The 20,545-nt window shown below is 38.1% G+C and overlaps 4 protein-coding genes across 4 annotated transcripts; all 4 read left to right on the top strand.

The window, feature by feature from the left end:
• The first annotated feature begins 6 nt into the window (after positions 1 to 6).
• Positions 7 to 4,740, top strand: LOC145231935 (adhesion G protein-coupled receptor B3-like). Its single transcript, XM_080096399.1, has 7 exons — positions 7 to 66; positions 123 to 350; positions 658 to 800; positions 1,005 to 1,184; positions 1,532 to 1,678; positions 3,602 to 3,760; positions 3,968 to 4,740. Exons 1-7 carry the CDS (start codon positions 14 to 16, stop codon positions 4,135 to 4,137), a joined length of 1,080 nt encoding a protein of 359 aa, XP_079952525.1. The 5' UTR covers positions 7 to 13; the 3' UTR covers positions 4,138 to 4,740.
• Positions 4,741 to 5,074: 334 nt separating this feature from the next.
• LOC145231933 (zinc metalloproteinase nas-33-like) lies at positions 5,075 to 11,466 on the top strand. Its single transcript, XM_080096396.1, has 12 exons — positions 5,075 to 5,303; positions 5,511 to 5,624; positions 6,056 to 6,178; positions 6,568 to 6,734; positions 7,499 to 7,634; positions 7,717 to 7,846; positions 7,907 to 8,131; positions 8,571 to 8,713; positions 9,087 to 9,263; positions 9,380 to 9,523; positions 10,695 to 10,853; positions 11,047 to 11,466. The coding sequence occupies exons 1-12, from the start codon at positions 5,153 to 5,155 to the stop codon at positions 11,190 to 11,192; spliced, it is 1,815 nt and encodes a 604-aa protein (XP_079952522.1). The 5' UTR covers positions 5,075 to 5,152; the 3' UTR covers positions 11,193 to 11,466.
• Positions 11,467 to 13,657: 2,191 nt separating this feature from the next.
• On the top strand, positions 13,658 to 15,369 carry LOC145234447 (zinc metalloproteinase nas-13-like). The gene is made up of 5 exons (XM_080099177.1): positions 13,658 to 13,757; positions 14,033 to 14,155; positions 14,767 to 14,933; positions 15,026 to 15,161; positions 15,236 to 15,369. Exons 1-5 carry the CDS (start codon positions 13,658 to 13,660, stop codon positions 15,367 to 15,369), a joined length of 660 nt encoding a protein of 219 aa, XP_079955303.1.
• A 3,486-nt stretch (positions 15,370 to 18,855) lies between these two features.
• LOC145234446 (uncharacterized) lies at positions 18,856 to 19,383 on the top strand. The gene has a single exon (XM_080099176.1). The coding sequence runs from the start codon at positions 18,856 to 18,858 to the stop codon at positions 19,381 to 19,383; it is 528 nt and encodes a 175-aa protein (XP_079955302.1).
• The last annotated feature ends 1,162 nt before the right edge of the window (positions 19,384 to 20,545 follow it).

Here is a 20,545-nt window from a genome sequence, read left to right as displayed (position 1 = left end):
TGTGAGATCTGTCATGCATTACGATTCCTTTGTTTTTTCCAAAAATGGAGAACCACCAATCATAAGGTAAATAGTTGTGCAAAATTTTTAAGCGAAAGCTACAAAATAGTTTTGTTTCGTAGGAGACGTGATGGGAGCACATTTAATTCACAGCGCATTTGTCCTTCGTATGAGGACCAAGAACAAATAAATGCAATGCATTCGTGCAACGGAAAGCGAGGAATTCCGGAAACTTTTGATTGCTATCATCCGCTGGATCGTGGTTTCAGTTACAGAGGGAATAAATCGACTACCAAAACTGGAAAATCCTGTCAAGCATGGAACTCGCAATTTCCACATAGGCACAAATTGTAAAAACTTGCTTAATTGTTAGAAAATTGTTCGTAACTACCTGAGTTGTTAAAACAACACTAGTTTGTAATAGGCAAAGAAGCGTCTTAAACGATTAAATGTTGTTTTTATTTGATTTCCTCTTACCTAAATGTAGGTATACTAAAAGGGATAGAGGTGCTTAAAGCAGTTCTCATTTTATGCAACATATACGTACATTCCAAGAGAAGTCTGCATGAAGGCTTTAAGGGTGATCCCAGTATGTTCACGTTAGCTGCCTAAAATATTGTTTCAAAACAAAATTTTAGTGACCGCTAATGTTATCAGCAAACCGCAGGAGGTGACTGGCGCTGGATTGGAAAACAATTACTGCAGAAATCCCGATGCCAGAGCCATTGGACCATGGTGTTACACCACAGATACGAAGAAAAAATTGGAAACATGTGATATTCCGATTTGTGAAAACGCAGGTGAAATTTTTTAGTGTTGGTTCCCTGTTTTTATTGCATCATTTTTATATGAACCTTGTCAATTAGGTAAATGACAAAGAAACCCGCGGAGAGACAACACAAAATTTAAAGTTTTAATAATCATATAAACGTTATATTATAGTTAGGCTATATTACCCTTGCTACTAAGTTTAATTAAACAATTAAACATGTATATTTGACTAGTCCCTGAACTTCTCACAAAAGTTGTTGAGGGAACATGGAACGAATGGGGAGAATATTCTTCATGTAACAAACCTTGCGGAGTGGGAAGAAAAAAGCGAGTTAGGACTTGCTCCACCAACAGATGTGCAGCTGGAAAACCATTCCAAAAAGCAAGATGCAACAATCAAGCCTGTTCCACTGGTACGTTGATGAGCTTTATTCGCAGAGAACGATATAGCCTATTGTGAAAAAGAATTAGGATAAACTAAATGATATAATAAGGTACTTGGTATTTATGGTGTACAAGAGGCTATATTCAGATTTAAGAAAATGTAGATACGCTAAGAGTTTTGTGTTACTAGAAATTGCACTTAACGGGGGAAAAAGTGTATTTCAAAATATTCGTAAAACTGTATTTTTTTTTAAAGATACGATTATTTTCTATAAAGGACACGAATTGGGCTGTAGCTTTCGAGTTTAATGTACCTCATTGACTATAACCAAAATGATATATATGCAAGTAATGTTAACAAATGTATAATTTTTAGCCGAATGGAGGCCATATGGAGAATGGTCGGGCTGCGACTGCGATAAAACAAGACGATATCGAGTTCGCCAGTGTATTGGAGGTGTCGTAAACGATGAGGGGTGCACTGGAAACGCATGGAAGTCTGAGAAGTGCTTATGTTCGTCGGGTACGTTTAATAAACGCAAGTGACCAGCATTTACTTTTGACATGTTTGTGTCGAACAGCTCTTTATTTCAGCTTGTTTCGTGTTCAAACTGGGACGTATTAGGGTTAAATTATGAAATCTCATTTTTGTGCGTTTCAAAGTTAGTAGAACGTCATTTTTGCAATCCGTGCAAATCGGTTCGGGATAGCAACACGCTTTTGCGCGAGATTCACAACCCTTTCATACGAATCCAATTAGTTAATCCTCTCAGGTTTCTTAATCAGTTGAAACAACAAGGACGCTTACGACTCTCCCCACAGTCGACAGCAAACATTATATACCTATTGGAGTTTAGCAAATACAAAAGCAAAGGTCAATCGTTTCGCTGTAAATCTTTCAGCATTCAATAGCAGTTTCAGTCCACTGTTTTTATACCTGCATAAACTAGTTAATACTTTTTTTGATAACTCACTTATCTCCAAAGCAAAAAGGTTCAATATTAGAAGCGCAACAAGTGACCTCGATCATATAATACGCCACAGTAAGTAAACATATAAAAAGTACGCGTGTGTTCGCAATACTTTCATAGCGCGGGAAATGTATATACATGTTGAAATCCGTGGCAACACGAATTGAGTTTTTCTCGCTTGTTGAAAGAAAACATTGCGACACAATAGCACTAACTAAAACAATACCAAGACGGAAATAGCTGCGCAATGCTGAAACGTTATGGAGCACCAAAAACGTTAAGGGGGGCATTGATGCATAACGGCAAAATGTGCTGCTGCTACACCGTATTGTGAAGCATTATGTGACGGAGGCACACAAGAATTGAGTGTAGCGCGCAGTGAGTAAAGTTGACTGAGGATAAAACGTCGGTAGAACCTGTAGAGGGGGTCCTAATAAAAACTTATCACCCGTGTAATGAAAAGAGGGTGTAGTTCACAAAAAGATTCGGCGTTGTAATTATCATAGTTTGTAATATATGGATGAAAACCTTTGGTGCATTAAGTGTTTCACCTCTTTTCAATTTGTCAATGACCTGCACTTTTCAGTAATTTGCAATCTTTATTAAACTGTATAACCAGTTTGAAAAAGCCGACACAAAGGCTACGTTACCCTGTCGTAATGCACCAACCACAAATTACCGCACGTGATCCAACACTGCCACGTCAAATAGCGTTTTCCACGAGACGAAAACACTGGAGGCGCTATGGCGTTTACGTGTGATGTAATCATTATACACTGCCACGTTAGAAAAAAAAAATACACCGCCACGTCAAATAGCGTTTTCCACGAGCCGGAAACACTGGAGGCGCTATAGCGTTTACGTGTGATGTAATCATTATACACTGCCACGTCAAATAGCGTTTTCCACGAGACGGAAACACTGGAGGCGCTATGGCGTTTACGTGTGATGTAATCATTATACACTGCCACGTGAAATAGCGTTTTCCACGAGCCGGAAACACTGGAGGCGCTATGGCGTTTACGTGTGATGTGATCATTATACACTGCCACGTGAAATAGCGTTTTCCACGACACGGAAAAACTGGGGGCGCCAGAGCGTATACGTGTGATACAATAATTATTTACATACATAGATTTGTTACCTTACCAGCACAGGTGTAGATAGCGATGCATAGCCAATATCTACCCTAAAATATATAAATAGTACTTTAATTTAACGAGACTTTCCTTGCCTTGTAACACATGGCCCTTATGGACCTTGGTTTACTTGATAAACATGATAAAATTGATGAGGAATATAATGGTCAAATTAGACTTGACTTCACAAAATGATGTCATGAGGATTTGCTGAAACGTTGGAATAATCAAGCATTTTTCCCTTTTTACGTTCATTTGGCCCTTTCTCATGAAACTGAACATATCAGTGTACTGTGTTTAAAACGATACAATTACCCACTACAATTTGAATTTTAGGGAGAGTGGGGACATGGGCGGCATGGGGTAGCTACTCGTCGTGCAACAAGGAGTGTGGAATTGGGAAGAAAATGCGAATTAGGACATGTTCTGGAGAAAGATGTGTAATAGGAAAACCTAATCAAAAAATGAACTGCAATAATAAAGATTGTCTGGCTAGTAAGTAGGCGTAAAAATGGAAAATAAGGCTTCCTAATGCCCTTCTTTGTTTCTTTGTACTTAATTCTGGTCAAATGCTCCTTATAGCTAATCGTATTAGATTCGTTTCCAACTGGTAACTGTTAAATTTAAATGAACCTACTTAACTCAAAATCGCTTCTATGCACATTTATATGTACATCAACAAACTAAATTGTGTTTCAACAGCTATGTGGTCGGCTTACAGTGAGTGGTCCGGTTGTCACTGCAGCGCAGGCAAACGATATCGCGTTCGTCAGTGCAATGGAGGATTTATTACTGATGGCGACTGTACAGGAAGTTCTTGGGAATTCGATACATGTATATGCAACCCTACATCAAACGCAAGGAGAAAATAACTTCTCCCTAGAATTTTTGCAAAAAGCTGTGCAGATGATTTATGTTCATATTGCTATTCGTTTACGCTAATCCTTTTCCGTGTGAAATAATTTGTGCATTGGCGGTACAATATACATTACTGGTGCAAACAGCAGGTGCAAACAGTATTTTTAAAGATAAAAAGTAGCTTGCATTATTGATTTACTTTTACCCGGTTTACCCATATATTGTGATTTTGTTTCTGTAAATGTATATTTCTGCAACAAAATATAACTATCTTTTTTAGTTTGAAGCTTAAGTAAAGTACAGCTGCTGACAAAAAAAAAAACGTTCCAATAAAACTTAGGACTTTGAGAACAAACAAACCTAATTAAGATTAACAGCGTGTTAGGGGTGACTAAATACGTAACACTGATCAACACCTATATAAAACGGTTGTGAGCAATATATTAATACATAATCCTCAGCAGAAACCATTTATTACAAAGCACGTTCAACATTTTCCACTTGGTGTGCTCTCCACGTTTCGTTGCATAATGTTCTATTTGCGCAGGTGTTTTTGGCTTGCTAATCGAGTCATCGTTACGACTTTCAACACAGACTGGAAATATCTGATTCGAAATATATTTTATAGGTAACAAAAATGTTGTATGATAGTTGGAAGTTATGGACAGGTATTCTAATTTTCTAAAAGTTCCCAGCATTACTTATATACTTAATGTGATATACCCAAAACATGGGTATTAAAGCTCGGGTCAAAAACAATTTTACCAGTCAACTTTTTTTCTAACTTACGTCATTTTTCGCACGTATTTGTTCTCAAATTAAACTCAAAAGCCCGAAAGCCAAGCATATATGCTGGCAATATTTAGGGCAGCATCAAAACATGTTTGTCCATAGATCTTATTTACCACACCGGCACGATGAGTCACATACGGTACCGCGAAACACATTAGACAAAGGGCGAAGAATAATTTACGGAAGCATGTATTGCACCCATTGATTGTAGGGTAATATCTCTTACCACAAACGTATATGGTTAAACTGACACGTTTCAAACAGACAAATCAGTATCCAGCAGGTTGTAGGAGATTTCAGGACCGCACAAAAAGCAGACAGGATTTGTTTTTAATAACCATGAAAAAGTTTTTCATACTTTTAGCCTCATTGTATTGTGTCTTAGCGGGTGAGTACAAAAATGTGTTTGCGTGTTTTTTACAAGGACATTGTTTTCTTTTGCTACCGCGTCTATGTACTAGCAAGGAAAAAAATATAACTTTACAGCTACAGTTTACTAAGTTAAGTCCAAACATACCCTAATAACGAAATATTGATATCAAAATGAACCTTGATAAAGTAAAACACGGTTTAATCATTGATCAATAATTTACAGAAAGTTGCCCGCCAATCAACTGTGATATAAAATGTGATACTGGAATCGGCAGACTTGACCTGGAACTCTGTGAATGCATTTGTTATGTGCAACGTGACGACATTCGAATGAAAGGTAAGAGTTTCTCGTTTTTAAACAAGAAGTACAAAGTTTACGTCCAATGCACTAGACGGGGTTTGCTCAATAGATTACAAACATTTTCAAAACAATCACATGTCAAGTTGCATGACTTTTTTTATTGTAAAATTAGTTTGAGTTTTTACAACAAGGGAGAGTTGCAAGAGTTCGGGCTTGCCTTTCCCGTAAAATTCCGTCCTAGCCTCACCGTTAAATTAAATAACTGTGCTATTTGAGCTCTCTATCGGTATTTAGCAGATTTTTTGTAACTTGAGTTCTTACATTAGTAGCTCTATCGCTTTCGGGCCATGGGCTTGCTTTTTGATAAGGGTCGGGTTTTGGCTTCCTGTTTGAGATAAACCTATCTTTTATTTGAAGCAGCGTGTACAATTGTTGTATTTTGTTTCCGAGTATTTTAAACATTTCAGTAAGTAAGTGGAAAGAAATAGAAGACGGAGTCGGAAAAGCTGTCGCAAACAATAAGGGTAAATGGATGGAAACAAACGCAGAAGGATGCATAAGAGTTCCGTTTTGCCTGACTCCTGAAATTGGTAATAATTGTTAGTCATTGTGTGCGGTGTTGTTTTTCCCTATGCACTTTCATTCTTGTAATACGCTCATATGTTTTTGTGGTAGCCGAAATTATTTTCCAAAGATTAAACGGGGTACTCAGGAACTAGTTGGAAGAAAGCAGCTTCATTACGGTTGAGGGATTGCTTTCTTTGAGATCTTTTTATTAAAGAACATTGTGTCTTAGAAAAACTTTGCAAAACGCGAATTTCTAATACATGATAATAAAATTCAAACAGTTAATTTGGTAGGTAAGGTTAAAACATTTCAATGCGCAAAAAAATAAAAAATCAATAAAAACATATTGCACATTTTTGTCATGTGACCAATTGCCCAACAAAGAAAATAAAACTATCTTTTACGTCTGCAGAGGCTAGTGAAAGCCACAGAAATGCAATAATTGGTGGACTTGGAGTGCTCAATGCAATTACGTGTCTAAAGTTTGAGCCGGCACTTCCGGATGATATTGACAAAATTGAATTTTTCAATGGTACGGGATGTTGGTCGTACATAGGAAGAACTGGTGGAACTCAACAGGTAAAAGCAAACAATTATTTTTCACATAGTTTCAAACGTTAACTTAAACCCAGATAGGTGGATTAGCACATTTTGCCATTGCACATACACTATGGCCTTTTTTGAAACATAACATATTCCTCACAATTTTTTACCTTGGGTTACATATTAATCGCTGTTTTTTATAACGTATTTGTTTCCCCTAACAGAAACATTTGGGTCCCCACACATGCAAAGTTGTAAACAAAGTATTTCAGTAGATAACCATGAGAAAGTTTGGTGTTGTTAAATCAAACACAGTGATCAGCACTGTGCTTAATAATCCTAAGAATAATGTACAAACTGTCGAAATCTTAATACATTCAGACTTGTTTAAAGTTTGTCTCGTTTCACGTACTATTAAAAAGGCAAAATGCTGTAAATAGTGGGACTGAAGGATTATAACACAACGATTGACACTTATAATCGACATATCCTACAAGCAGGCATATTTCATCCCAATCGGAAACTGATGTTTTAAATTGCCTTTATATGTCTTTGCTACCACGTAAACTTGTCGTTTGTGGTGCGTCGCATTATAAAAAAAAACGCTTTTACACTTTGAGGGCTAGCGTGATAAATACTGCGACTGTCAAGTCAAACGACAGAAATAGCACATCTACATGACTACACCTACCATATATGTAAAAGCTAAAACTAAAAATGAATTGAGTAAAATAAAATAAACTTGTTTCAAGGATTTGAATGAGTATTGTCTAATAACACTCTAAATCCAAACAACACAGATTTCCCTCAAAGATGGATGTGATTATGTTGGAATTGTTGAACACGAAGTTATGCACGCTTTAGGAGTTTGGCACGAACAATCCCGTCCAGACAGAGACAATTACGTCTTGATCCACACCGACAACATCATACCTGGTTAGATCTTTATAACCACCAAACTTAGCGTTTTAACACAAAAAGTTTGTTTTGTTGATTACCGTAGTTAATTTGTTTTCAGGAAAAGAACACAATTTTTATAAGAAGCCAGCCAATGAAATTGAGTCGTATGGCTCCCCATATGATTTTGGATCGGTCATGCATTACTCGTCATATGCGTTTTCTGACAACGGACAACGGACTATCACAAAGTATTATAGACATCAGAGATTAGCGAATATACAAACCTTTATTTTTGTTTATTTTGCCAGAATTGACGGAAGCGGATACACTAGACAACAGTATTGCCCTTCCCATGAAGATCAAATTCAGATAAATGCAATGCATTCGTGCAACGGGAAACGAGGAATTCCGGAAACTAGTGATTGCTATCATCCACTGGATCGTGGTTTCAGTTACAGAGGAACCCAATCGACAACGAAAACCGGAAAAACCTGCCAAGCATGGAACTTGACGTCTCCTCACTTTCATTATCAGTATGTCACCTGTTTAGGTGCTTGCTAGTCGTACCAAAATTTCATATCTTATAATCCGGGGATAATTTCGCTACCAAGTGGTAAAGGGTAAACGAAGATAAATGAATATTACCCTTTCAGAAGTTTTATTGCAAACAACTGACGTTTCGACGTCCCATAAAACACGCGTTTATTAGGATCATTGCATATTTTGAAACACCAAGTTCTCATATCCTTAAGGGTAAATTTGACATGCTTTGGGGCCAGAATTTAAGTATGCAAAACTATCACGATGCAGATTTATGGTGCTTGAAGTAAATATTTTGCGTGTTAAAAAAACATGGGAATAAATTGAGGTTAACGAGAGGAATAGGTTTTATAACATATGGCGTAATTTCAACAAATCCCGATACAACCCATAGCTGGCTAGATGAGATTTAAACAGCTTAAATTTTAACAGTGATCCCGACATCGTGACTGGCGCTGGTTTGGAAAACAACTACTGCAGAAATGCAGATGCAGGTACTGGAGGGCCTTGGTGCTACACAACAGATTCTAACACAAGATGGGAAGAATGTGGGATTCCGCATTGCGCAAATGCAGGTAGATCTTTTCTGGACATATATTTTTGTACCTTCAAATGCACCATTTTGATTTCACTGATAAATAACAGACCAAAAAAACCTGGCCATATATATCGATTTGAATGCGTACAGCTTTTCAAACAATTTCTGTAAAATGATTAGGAAGTTTAAAAATATGTGTTGAATAAAAAATAAATTTCTTGTATTTGCTTCTAAATATCGCATAGGAAGTTGATACATGTTGTAAAGCGTCCCATTTCCCATGTGTCAAGAAATCAACACGGAATTCTCATAGATTACATTAAAGTGATCTATAATATAGATCATATAGAATATATATGGTCTATAATTAGATTTGTTTGGGTTTTCTGTCAATCGTTTGTAATTTGCAGTGCCCGAAATTTTGCTCACCCCTGAGGGAACATGGAACGAATGGGGCGATTATTCTTCGTGCAACAAACTGTGTGGAAATGGAAAGAAAATGCGAGTTAGGACTTGCTCCACTGGCAGATGTTCCACTGGAAGAGCATTCCAAAAAGCAACATGCAACAATCAAGACTGTTCCACTCGTAAGTAGAAAAAAAAAAAACTTGTAAGCAAAAATAATTGTTACGGTGCGCTACATCAGACCACACCGAGAATTGTTTCTCCGGAAAAGCGACTAATTTTATAATTTGTGTTTTAGCTGTATGGGGACCGTATGGCGCATGGTCGGGTTGTCATTGCAACAGAAGAAAACGTTATGCAGTTCGCCAGTGCGTTGGAGGTTATATAAACGAAGGAGAGTGCACTGGAAAAGCTTGGAAGTCTAGGTCATGTACATGTTCAGGTAAGATTTACTACATTCATTTTTACTAATGAATTATATGTGAGATCGCAATTCTTTGTGAAAATCTATTTTTGAGGATAACTTTGCCCAACTCGGTATGAATTAGGTTACTGTGTTTTTTCCAACGCAGTAAAAGCTATGCATGGCAATAGTTTTACATTAATAAAGTTCGATTATCGATATTTTATTTGTTATTTTTTGAGTTTCATAATACTTTAGAGCAGTGGTCGGCAACCACCGGCCCGCGGCCCAGTGCCGGTCCGCGAGGAGTTCGTTACCAGGCCGCGTACATTTTCAGATTAAATGCTTTTAAATATTTGTTGGTCGCCCTCGGGGGATGACAAACTAATTTTTGCGTTTCTGTTGCTGAATATTTGTATTTTTTTGAAAGCCGGTCTGTGATTAAATTTCAGGATTAAAACCGGTCCGCAGTGCAAAAAATGTTGCCGACCCCTGCTTTAGAGGAGTCACCCACAAGTGCTCATGGCCAAATATCCTTTAAATCGATGTTGGGTTAGTTGCGAGGAGGGCAACCCATTTGCAAGGAGCACGTCTGAGACTCCGGCTTGTTTATGACGCATAGCGCAATAAATGTCTCCACTATCTCAAGTTAAACATATAGCCCTTCTTACTCGACTGTAAACATTGTCACTCTTTTTTTTCTTGACTGCCACTTAGTAGACCCACATACGACAATATTTTTAACGCAAATTATGGCTTTGTGTTTTATGCACGAGTAGGCCTTGGATAGAATGACACGCACATACTCTGTGAACCGCATATTGTTTTTTTAAGTCGCGAGTTGAGTTTATTTCGCTTAGTTGAATAACATATAGCGACGCGATTGCACTAAAACAATCACCCATCACCGACCCGGAAATAGCTGCGCAACGGTAAAACGTTTTGGAGGGCAAAGCAGTGGTGGGCACAATTAGTGAATGATAGCCGAACGCGCTGCAGCTGCACTGTATTATAAAGCGTTATGTGACATGGTCTCACATGAAAGTAAGATTGCCGTGTTGTGAGTCGTCCCCAAACCACAAGTTCTAATGTATACATTGATGTAGCTTTCATTTTTTTTTATTAATTCTAGCACTTTGAGACAACTGAATGAGTGTATTTTGTATTGGGCAAAATCTAACCTACAGTTTGTGTTAAAATTTCTTAATAGGTGCTACAGGAACATGGGACGCATGGGGAAGCTACTCTTCGTGCAACAAACAGTGTGGAAATGGGAGGAAAATGCGAGTCAGAGCATGTTCTACAAACAACTGTCCAACAGGCAAACCCTTCCAAAAAAAGATCTGCAAAAACCAAGATTGTTCAACCCGTAAGTAGCCATTGAAAGGATTTCATAGCAAATTCAGTAGCCGTTGTGTTTAGGTGTGTACATCAAGAAAGTTTAGCATTATTTGTGGACAAAATATTAACTAAGCACAACATTCGAAAAAGTCAAGCAACACATTTGTTTACATGAAAAAATGGCTTTTGATTTTTTACCGTTTCATCTTGTGTTTCAACAGCCATGTGGTCGCCTTACAGTGGGTGGTCTGGTTGCCAATGCAACACAGGAAAACGTTATCGCGTTCGTCAGTGCAATGGTGGATTTATAACTGAGGGCGACTGCACTGGCAGGGCTTGGAAAATTGGATCGTGTACATGTACTTAAAGCTGTGAAGCAGGATCGAAATGTTGATGTGTAACGTAATATTACTTGTATTGCTATGTCAGAGTTTAATGTTAAAGTGGTCGGATACCATTGTATTTCGTGAAAATTGTCACAATACCGTCTTGCTGATGGAAATTCAAATCGATCATACAATTGCTTTAACTATTTTGTGCTGTTGGACCAAGTTTTGATTGAAATTCTGCCTGCTTTCGTTTTCTTTGATTAGCTAAAAATGCTGTATCTTGTCGTGTGTCCCTTCATTCTAATCAGAATAAAAAAAATCTGCTAATATGTTTGCCTTTTTAATTTGATGTGCAAAGTAATTTTGCATGAAAACAAGAAACCCCGGCAAGTTTATTTCCGAAGTATTTACTTAAATATAAGCAACAGTTGTATAAAACATTTCTGTGAAATCTAAGTAACAATTTAAACCAAAATAAATTTACTGCATAATTTCCGTAAAGCCTGCAATAAGAGGAAAAAATAGTCTTTCAGTTTTGGGAAACCAATCTCACAAGGTGCAATAGTGCAAGTTTTAGAAGTTGATGAGGATAGATCAAAGTAAAAAGTAATAACTAATACATCATGCAAAATACGAAGGATATAACGTATTTAGTTGAAAGTGTCCAACTTTGTTTTCCGATCTACATGACCCTAAAATTCATTTCCAAGGTGTTTGTATTATGACAATTTTTTTGTTAAGACAAAAAATAATCTATTGAACTAACATTAAAGCACCAAAATCTGGACGGAAGGTCACGAGTTTGAGCGTTATCCACTCTTTGGGGAGAAAAAGGAAATCAACTAACAAACCATAGCGTAAAAAAGCTGTTGATGAAAGACATGTGGTAATAACACTATTTTGAACGTGTAAGAATTTGGATTAAGGAGGTGTGTACTTTTATGTCGTAGGTTATGGTGTGGGTCTTCGTAAGGTCAGTTGGTCAATAAACAAACAGAACAGCTGGTTGTCCAATAATTGTGATCAACTCAGCCAATTTTTAATTGTATTGAGGCTGCGTACAAACTGTTCAAATTCGAATGTGCATTAAACTCATATTTTTAGACATCAATGCAATTTCCGAAACCAGTTTACCCATCGTTGAGATTGTGTTTTTTATGTAAGTGTATATCTCTGCCATACAACAAAATGAAACTGCGTAGTTGTCCGGTGTAAAAGTAAATTCATTGATCCATCGTCATATGTACGCAAAGATTTCAATGAAATCTGTAAATGTGGTCAATATTTTCGTCTCAAACTTGTGACACAGTGTAGCTGCAGAATGTTAAACATTTTCCAATACGTGCGCTTTCCCCTTATCGCGTTGCATAACGTTCTAACTTTGCGCAGGTGAGGGCAGGAACTTGGCCGAATGGTCTGGCGCGCCTGACCCACATACAGACATAAAAAAACTGATCGGGATTCGTCCCCGGCAGAGTCCTGGGTTCGAACCCTGTAAAATTTTTGAAAAAAAACTTAGCGCAGGTGTTTTCGGCTTGCTGTTTTGCTTTGAGACATCATAACGAATTCCAACACGCATTGGAAAAATCTAATCAAAAATGATTTTCAGGTAAAACAGGTGATTCTTAGCAAGCTTAGGTCATTCTTAGCAAGCATGAGTTTCCATTTAAACTAAAAAGCTCCAGGTATGCTTGAAGGCAGCACCATCAAAACATGTTTGTTCATGTATCCTGTTTTCCGCACCTACAACAATGATTAGCTTATTGCATCGCGAAACACAATAGACAAGGCCCTGCGCTTCATATACGAAATCATGTATTGTTGCAATAGGTTGTAGGGAAATATTCTCTTGCCACCTGCATGTATGGTTAAACCAACGAGTTTTAAACCGACAAACAAGTATCGAGCAGTTTGTGGGAAATTTTGAAGACAGCAAAAAGTACAATGGAAAAAATATTAATACGCTTAACTTTTTTGTATTTTGTTTCAATTGCAGGTAAGTAAAAAATAATTGTATTTTTGTTGTTTACTGTGTGTATTGTCCTATATGTCAAGTGGTTTGCGATCTGTGAATAATAGCGACCAGCTGTAACCATTAGGTCAGTGTTTCTCAAATATTTTTACTCCAGGGCGCACCTATACATTAACCAAAAGTCTACAAGAGGCACTATTGGCAGTAACATGGAAAAATCAATGGTTTTACGTTGGGGTTATATCACATAAACTAACTTTTTAGTTATTTTATGGCCCAACAGTGCACCCAGGCTCACTGTTTATAAACCTCTGCACTAGTTTGAAGCAATATCACAACTCAATTTGTACTTAATAACTTACTTCTATGTGCCGCGACAAAACTACACATAATGGTTATTTAGGTGTTCACTTGATATAACACTTTTGTTCTACTCTCACAACGAAGTGTTGATCTAAAATGAACGTCAAGATATCTTAAAAATATACAGGTTTAATTATTCAACCACGATTTGCAGAAAGTTGCGATCCAATGGATTGTGATAAGAAGTGCAATACTGGAATCGGCAAACTTGACTCGGAGATCTGCAAATGTATTTGTTATGTGCAACGTGACGATGTTAGAATGACAGGTAGCAATTTCTTGTTAGCGAAAAGAAACCAAAATTACGTACCATGCACTGGACAGGGTTTGCTAAACAGATTACAAAAATTGTCAACAAAATTAGACTACATGTTTCAGCTGATAAAGCTTTTTATTGAAAATACAGTTTGAAATTTTACAACAAGCCATATTCTATTTATACATGATGAAAAACATTGAAGACCGTTGCTTGACTTGCCTTTCAAGATCAAACTGGCTTTTATTGCAAATAGCTTGTGTATTTTAGTAATTTAAACATTTCAGTTATTGAATGGGAAGATATTAAAGCTAGAACCGGAAAAGCTGTTGCTAAAAGTAAAAATCGATGGAATGAAATTACAACAGAAGGATACACCAGAGTTCCGTTTTACCTGACTTCTGATCTTGGTAATTATTGTTAATAATTGTGTGCAGTGTCCCACATCAGACGTTTTCCTACTTTTTCAATACTACTGAATATAACTGCTTTTTTTCTAGTTCCAGGACAGGCGCAAAAGTGTTTTCAAAAGATGGTAAATGTAGGTTGCTTTGGGATTTCGCATTGGCTTTTTAATACTTTTAAAGATCACCATACTGAAATTTATCCGCACGGGTGTCGTTGATTCAATAAAACTGTGTGTAACCATAAGAAACCTTTACAAGTCACAAATTTCTGACACATTTCATTGAATGTAAGTTCAGAAAAACACTTAGTCGTTCACCCTTTGGTTTTAAAGATATATATATTTCGCTATTACAGCATCGTCAGTATCTCATTCAAATAGATTCTATTTGGCTTTTTAGTCTTCATCCACCAAGCAACGGACTGGGAGATTCCAGCTTTAAGTTTCAATTACGAACATTTCATTGAAGTTTAAAAAACGGACCAACGATTTTTAATTTTCTAGGATAAAACAATTGGACACTAGTCAATGCACAAAATCGATAAGAAGAAACTTTTAACACATGTTGGCGCGGATTTTCCAACAAAAAATAAAGCTACATATTTACGTCTGCAGAAGTCAGTGAAAGTCACAAAAACGCAATAATTGGTGGACTTGGAGTGCTCAATGCAATAACTTGTCTAAAGTTTGAGCCAGCACTTCCAGACGATATCGACAAACTTGAATTTTTTGAAGGTGACGGATGTTGGTCGTACATTGGAAGAACTGGTGGCATTCAACAGGTAGAAAAAGCGGTAAAATTAACAATACGTTAAAATTCATGAAGGATTTGCATGAGTGTTGTCTGATAACGCTTTAATTCTATCCCTAATAGATTTCCCTCAAGGATGGATGTGATGATGTTGGAATCGTTGAACACGAAGCTATGCACGCTTTAGGAATATGGCACGAACAATCCCGTCCAGACAGAGACAATTACGTACTGATCCACTTTGACAACATTCAATCTGGTAAGACCTTCAACCAACAAGTTTGACGTTCGAGCACCCGGTTTATTGATTTACCTCAGTCAAATTGTTTTTAGGACAGGAACATAATTTCTATATCAGATCAGCCGATGAAGTTGACTCGTATAACTCGCCATATGATTTTGGATCGATCATGCATTACAGTTCCTGGGCGTTTTCTAAAAACGGACAACGGACTATCACAAAGTAATATTCACTTCAGAAAGTAGCAAATACACGAACCTTTATGTGGATTTATTTTGTCAGCCTAGACGGCAGTGGATATGCCAGACAACGCTTTTGCCCTTCCCACGAAGATCAAATTCAGATGAATATCATGCATTCATGCAACGGAAAACGAGGAATTCCGGAAACTTTGGATTGCTATCATCCCCTGGATCGTGGTTTCAGTTACAGAGGAACTAAAACGACAACAAAAAGTGGAAAAACTTGTCAAGCATGGAACTCGACATCTCCTCATTCGCACATATTGTATTTTAACTGTTCCAGTGTTTAAGTGTCTGCTAAGTGTCAAAAAATCTAATGTAATTATCGAGGAATGTTACCCCGTAGGGGTCAGGGATAAACGCTATAGACATGCTTTGGTGCAAATACAAGCATGTAATTTTTGTTTGCCTATGTGAATATTGGGTGTTAAAAACTAAGCTTAATTAGTATTGACCATGGAAATCTGCACAAAGTTTAGCGAGTTAAAAACATACGGCATAAATTAAAGAAATTCCGGTCAGTTGACGAAACGCTATCTTTTAACACTACACTACTTTGTTAAAACAGCAAACAGTTCTTTATAATTCTTCAAAAACCCATGAGACATGAGTATTTTCATTTATAGTTTTTAAATAGCTTTAATTTTAACAGTGATCCTGATGTGGTAACTGGCGCTGGATTGGAAAGCAATTACTGCAGAAATGCTGACGCTAATATTAAAGGACCATGGTGCTACACAACAGATCCTAGAAAAAGATGGGAAGAGTGTGAAATTCCTCTTTGTGCTAATGCTGGTAGATAAATTTTCTAGGCATTGTTTTGTCCCTCTAAAATGCACGATTGTGATTTCACTGGTAAAAAGACAGAAACCAAAAACGTGGTAATATAAGTTATATCGACTTGAGTTTATCCATTTCTTTCATTTAAAGTTAATGCAAAACACGATTATAAGTACTTCCGAATTGTTAAGCCACAGAGTTTGGTTTGACCAACTCAAGTTGCATATTTGACCTGCAGTTCCAGCTATAAGCCTCATTCCACCACCAACAACCACAACAACAACAGCAACAACAACAACGACAACAACAATAACACCAATTCCACCAACAACGACTGTCGGGGGTTCATGGAACGAATGGGGAAAATATTCTTCGTGCAACAAAGTTTGTGGAAACGGTAGAAAAATGAGAGTTAGGACTTGCTCCACTGAGAGCTGCTTAACTGGAAGACCCTATCAAAAAACAAGTTGCAACAATCAAGACTGTTTAACTCGTAAGTAAAAAAAATAAAAATTATAGCGCTATGATATGATGCAACAAAAAGTGTTTCGACAGTAAAGCGACTATTCTTTTTTTTACATGTGTTTTAGCTGTATGGGGACCGTATGGCGCATGGTCGGGCTGTCATTGTAAGATAGGAAAACGTTATGCAGTTCGTCGGTGCCTTGGAGGTTTCATAAACGACCGGGGATGCACTGGGAAAGCTTGGAAGTCCGGTTCATGTACATGTTCAGGTAACATTGACAAAATTTACGCATTTTCTGCTAATACGACATTTTTCTTGTAGATTATATCTTCGTTCTTAATGTAGTAGTGGACTTCATAAGCATGCATGCCCATTTTCCAGGTATTACGATTTTTAATGTAAAAGTGGAAGAGTGGAACACGTCGTGGAATTATTTTCTAAACCATAAAATGTATGAGTTAATCTAGCTTTCATTTTTTTTATTTTGGCACAGTAAGACAACTGAATGTGTGTCATTTGTGCACGATAAATTAAACTTACAGTTTGTATTGTTTTATAGGTACTACAGGAACATGGGACGCATGGGGAAGCTACTCTTCGTGCAACAAGCAGTGTAGAAATGGGAGGAAAATGCGAGTCAGAGCATGTTCTACAAACAACTGTCCAACAGGAAAACCCTTCCAAAAACAGATCTGCAAAAACCAAGATTGTTTAAACCGTAAGTGCACATTGAAAGGATTTGAAAGCAATTGTAGCTGTTGTGTTTATGAGTGTACATCAAGAAAGTTTAGCATTATTTGTGAATATAATATTAACTAAGCACAACATTCGAAAAAGTCTAGCAATGAATTCGTGTACATCCTGTGTTTCAACAGCTATGTGGTCGCCTTACAGTGGGTGGTCTGGTTGCCACTGCAACACAGGAAAACGTTATCGCGTTCGTCAGTGCAATGGTGGATTTATAACTGAGGGCGACTGCACTGGCAAGGCTTGGAAAACTGGATCGTGTGTATGCAGTTGAAGCTGTGTAGTTGAAGCAGGATCGAAATGTTGATGTGTAACGTAATATTACTTGTATTACTATTTGTCAGATACCATTGTATTTCGTGAAAAATTGTCACAATACCGTCTTGCTGATGGAAATTCAAATCGATCGTACAATTGCTTTAAACTATCTTCTTGCTGTTGCATCAGTATTTTGTCTAAATTCTGTCTGCTTTCGTGTTCGTTCATTCGACAAAGATGCTGTATCTTGTCGTGTATCCTGACATTCATTTTGAAGTGTAAGTAAGTAGGCTATGCATGTAAACAAGAAACATCGAAAGCTTTTACGATTTTTTTACTAAAACACGGACAGAACAGTTGTATAAAATCTTGCATTGGATTGTAACAAACTTATGTGATGCCCATATAATTGTTGTCCAGGAATCCAGCTTCAATAAACTTTTAATTAAAGTGAGGCAACATACAAACTGAGCAAATTCAAACGTGCAGTATAAACGAGTTAATTTCTAACAATTGAAAATCATGAACAAGCGTTTCGTCCACCAGGTTGCGGATGGCCTTTGTTATTATGTAATTATTTTTATCGTATCCCGCTGTTCTTGCGCTTTTTCGCTTGTTGCTCGTAATACACAATTCATTGCTCTGATGAAGCCCTACCGATCTGGTGGACGAAACATTAGCAAAAAGTTTTTGACAAAAACAACTAGTATTTTGTTTTAGCATTACACCAGTTGAACGACAAATTCTTAAATAATTTGTAACATCAATCCAATTTTCGCACCCAGTTCACCCATAGTACAGATTGTGTTTTTTAAGTAAATGTATATTTCTACCATGCAACAAAATTAAATTATCTCTGTCAGTTTGAAAAACTGACGTTACATATAAACTTAAGGGTTTTAACCGGAAACAAATTTAAACCAAGAATGACAGGGCATAAGGCGCAACACTAAAAACTACACAAGAAATGCACACAAAAAATCCACCCTTTTAGAAATCCAAACAAGCCCGGTGGTTTTTGACTGTGCCGCCAAATACCGCGATCAGTCGTTGAATAATGTTTTAGTCCAGGGTCCGGATCTGACCGATTCGTAAGTCGGAGTCCTTTCAAGGTCGCCTATGGAAAAGGTAGCTTTTGTGTCCGATGTGAAGGCCATGTTTTATCAGATATGTGTGAAGCCGAAAGGTTGCGATGCACTTCGGTTCTTGTGGTGGCCTAATGACAAAGTGCCGAAGAAGCCCACTGCACACAAGATTCTTGTTCATTTGTTCGGAGCGACTTCTTTCCCTTCCTGTGCAAAGCGCTGATGATTTGCGAATCGAATATCCTAATAAAGTTGTCGAGACTGTTAAAAAGAATTTCTACGTTGACGACTGCTTAAAGTGTGTTTCGACTGAAGCAGAAGCAGTTCAGTTGGTCAAAGGTGTTTTCACACTTTTCAAGAAGAAGGGATTTCGGCTAACCAAGTGGCTTAGCAACAGTGAGCGAGTTTTCGCGTCCATTGATGAAAAGGTACGGGCTAAATCAGTGAAGGAGCTGGACGTGGATGATTCCTCGTGCGAGAGGGTACTTGGAGTTCGATGGAACGTTTCGTCAGGCGAGTTCGGTTTCAATATCGATGTAAAGCAGCCTACAACCTACACCAGAAGGTCAAACCTGTCGGTGGTAAGTTTCTTATATGATCGTCTTGGCCTAGCAGCGCTTGTGACTGTGGTGGCCAAAACGATGCAAAGAGATCTCTGCTGAAAGCAGCTTGGAAGGACGACGTGCTTTCCGATGAAGACTCCGAAACTTAGGCAAGTTGGATCAACTTGTGATAAAGGAGCTGCAACCGGACGAATGCCAATCTGTGTACTGGACATTAACTGCGGTAATCGAAAGTAATCGCAGCTGCAATAAGCGCTTTCCAGTGTTTGTTGCAAATTGCTTGGCCAAAATCGAGGATGTTTCCCGGCAAAGTCAATGGAAACACGTCAGCTCCAAGGTAAATCCAGCCCATGAGGCGTCACGTGGACTCAGCGTGAATAAATTCCTTAGGTCCAGCCAATGGTTTAATGGACCTTAGTTTCTCTGGGAGCAAGAAGATACTTGGCCCTCCTGTACAGACTTCTGGTCGCCAGAAAAATCCGCTACGGTTTGACTCATTGCCAAATACTCATCACTCAATTGGCTGAAAAGAGCCGTGAGCTGGTGGCCCAGATTCAAGTCGATGTTGATGTCAAGGAGGTTTCCTGCCAAATATGAAACAACGTACTCGGTCACTGACCGTTGTCGAACTCAAAGCTGCCGAGCTTGAGATCGTAAAATATGTATAGAGACGAAGTTTCCCACACATTATCGCAACGATGTCAAGAGCCAAAGGCGAAGCCGCTCGTCTACCACAGAAAACGAGGGCTCTTGGAAAGCTTAATCCAATTCTTGTCGATGGAGTCAAGACAGTTGGTGGAAGGCTCGAACGTGCATGTGTCGACTTTGATGCGAAACATCCGATAATTCTTCTCTACGACTATCGGTTTACAGACCTGGTGATAACGCAGCAGCATGACGTGGTTGGCCATGCTGGAATGGGACACACGTGGTCGTCTCTTAGACACTACTTCATCATCAACGGAGGAGTAGCAGTTCGTCGTGTTCTTGAAAAGTGTCTTTCCTGTCGACGAAGAAATGGGTCCTGGGCAAACAGATGATGGCAGACTTTTCTGCTGTGAGACTGCACGTTAATAAGACACCGTTTCCAGTGGTGGGTGTCGACTACTTTGGACCTTTCCTTGGGAAGCAGGGACGTTTTTTCACCAGGGCCGTTTGTCGAAATTGCGCATTCATTGTCGACGGACTCGTTTATTGGAGCTTTCCGACATTTCATCGCTCTTCGAAGACGGCCAGACCAAATCCTTAGCGACAACGGCAC

This window comes from Phallusia mammillata, chromosome 6, assembly GCF_965637545.1.
Source record: "Phallusia mammillata chromosome 6, kaPhaMamm4.hap1.1, whole genome shotgun sequence".
NCBI lineage: Eukaryota > Metazoa > Chordata > Ascidiacea > Phlebobranchia > Ascidiidae > Phallusia > Phallusia mammillata.
Note: the sequence above shows the minus strand (reverse complement) of the source record. Positions and strands in the feature narration are given on the sequence as shown.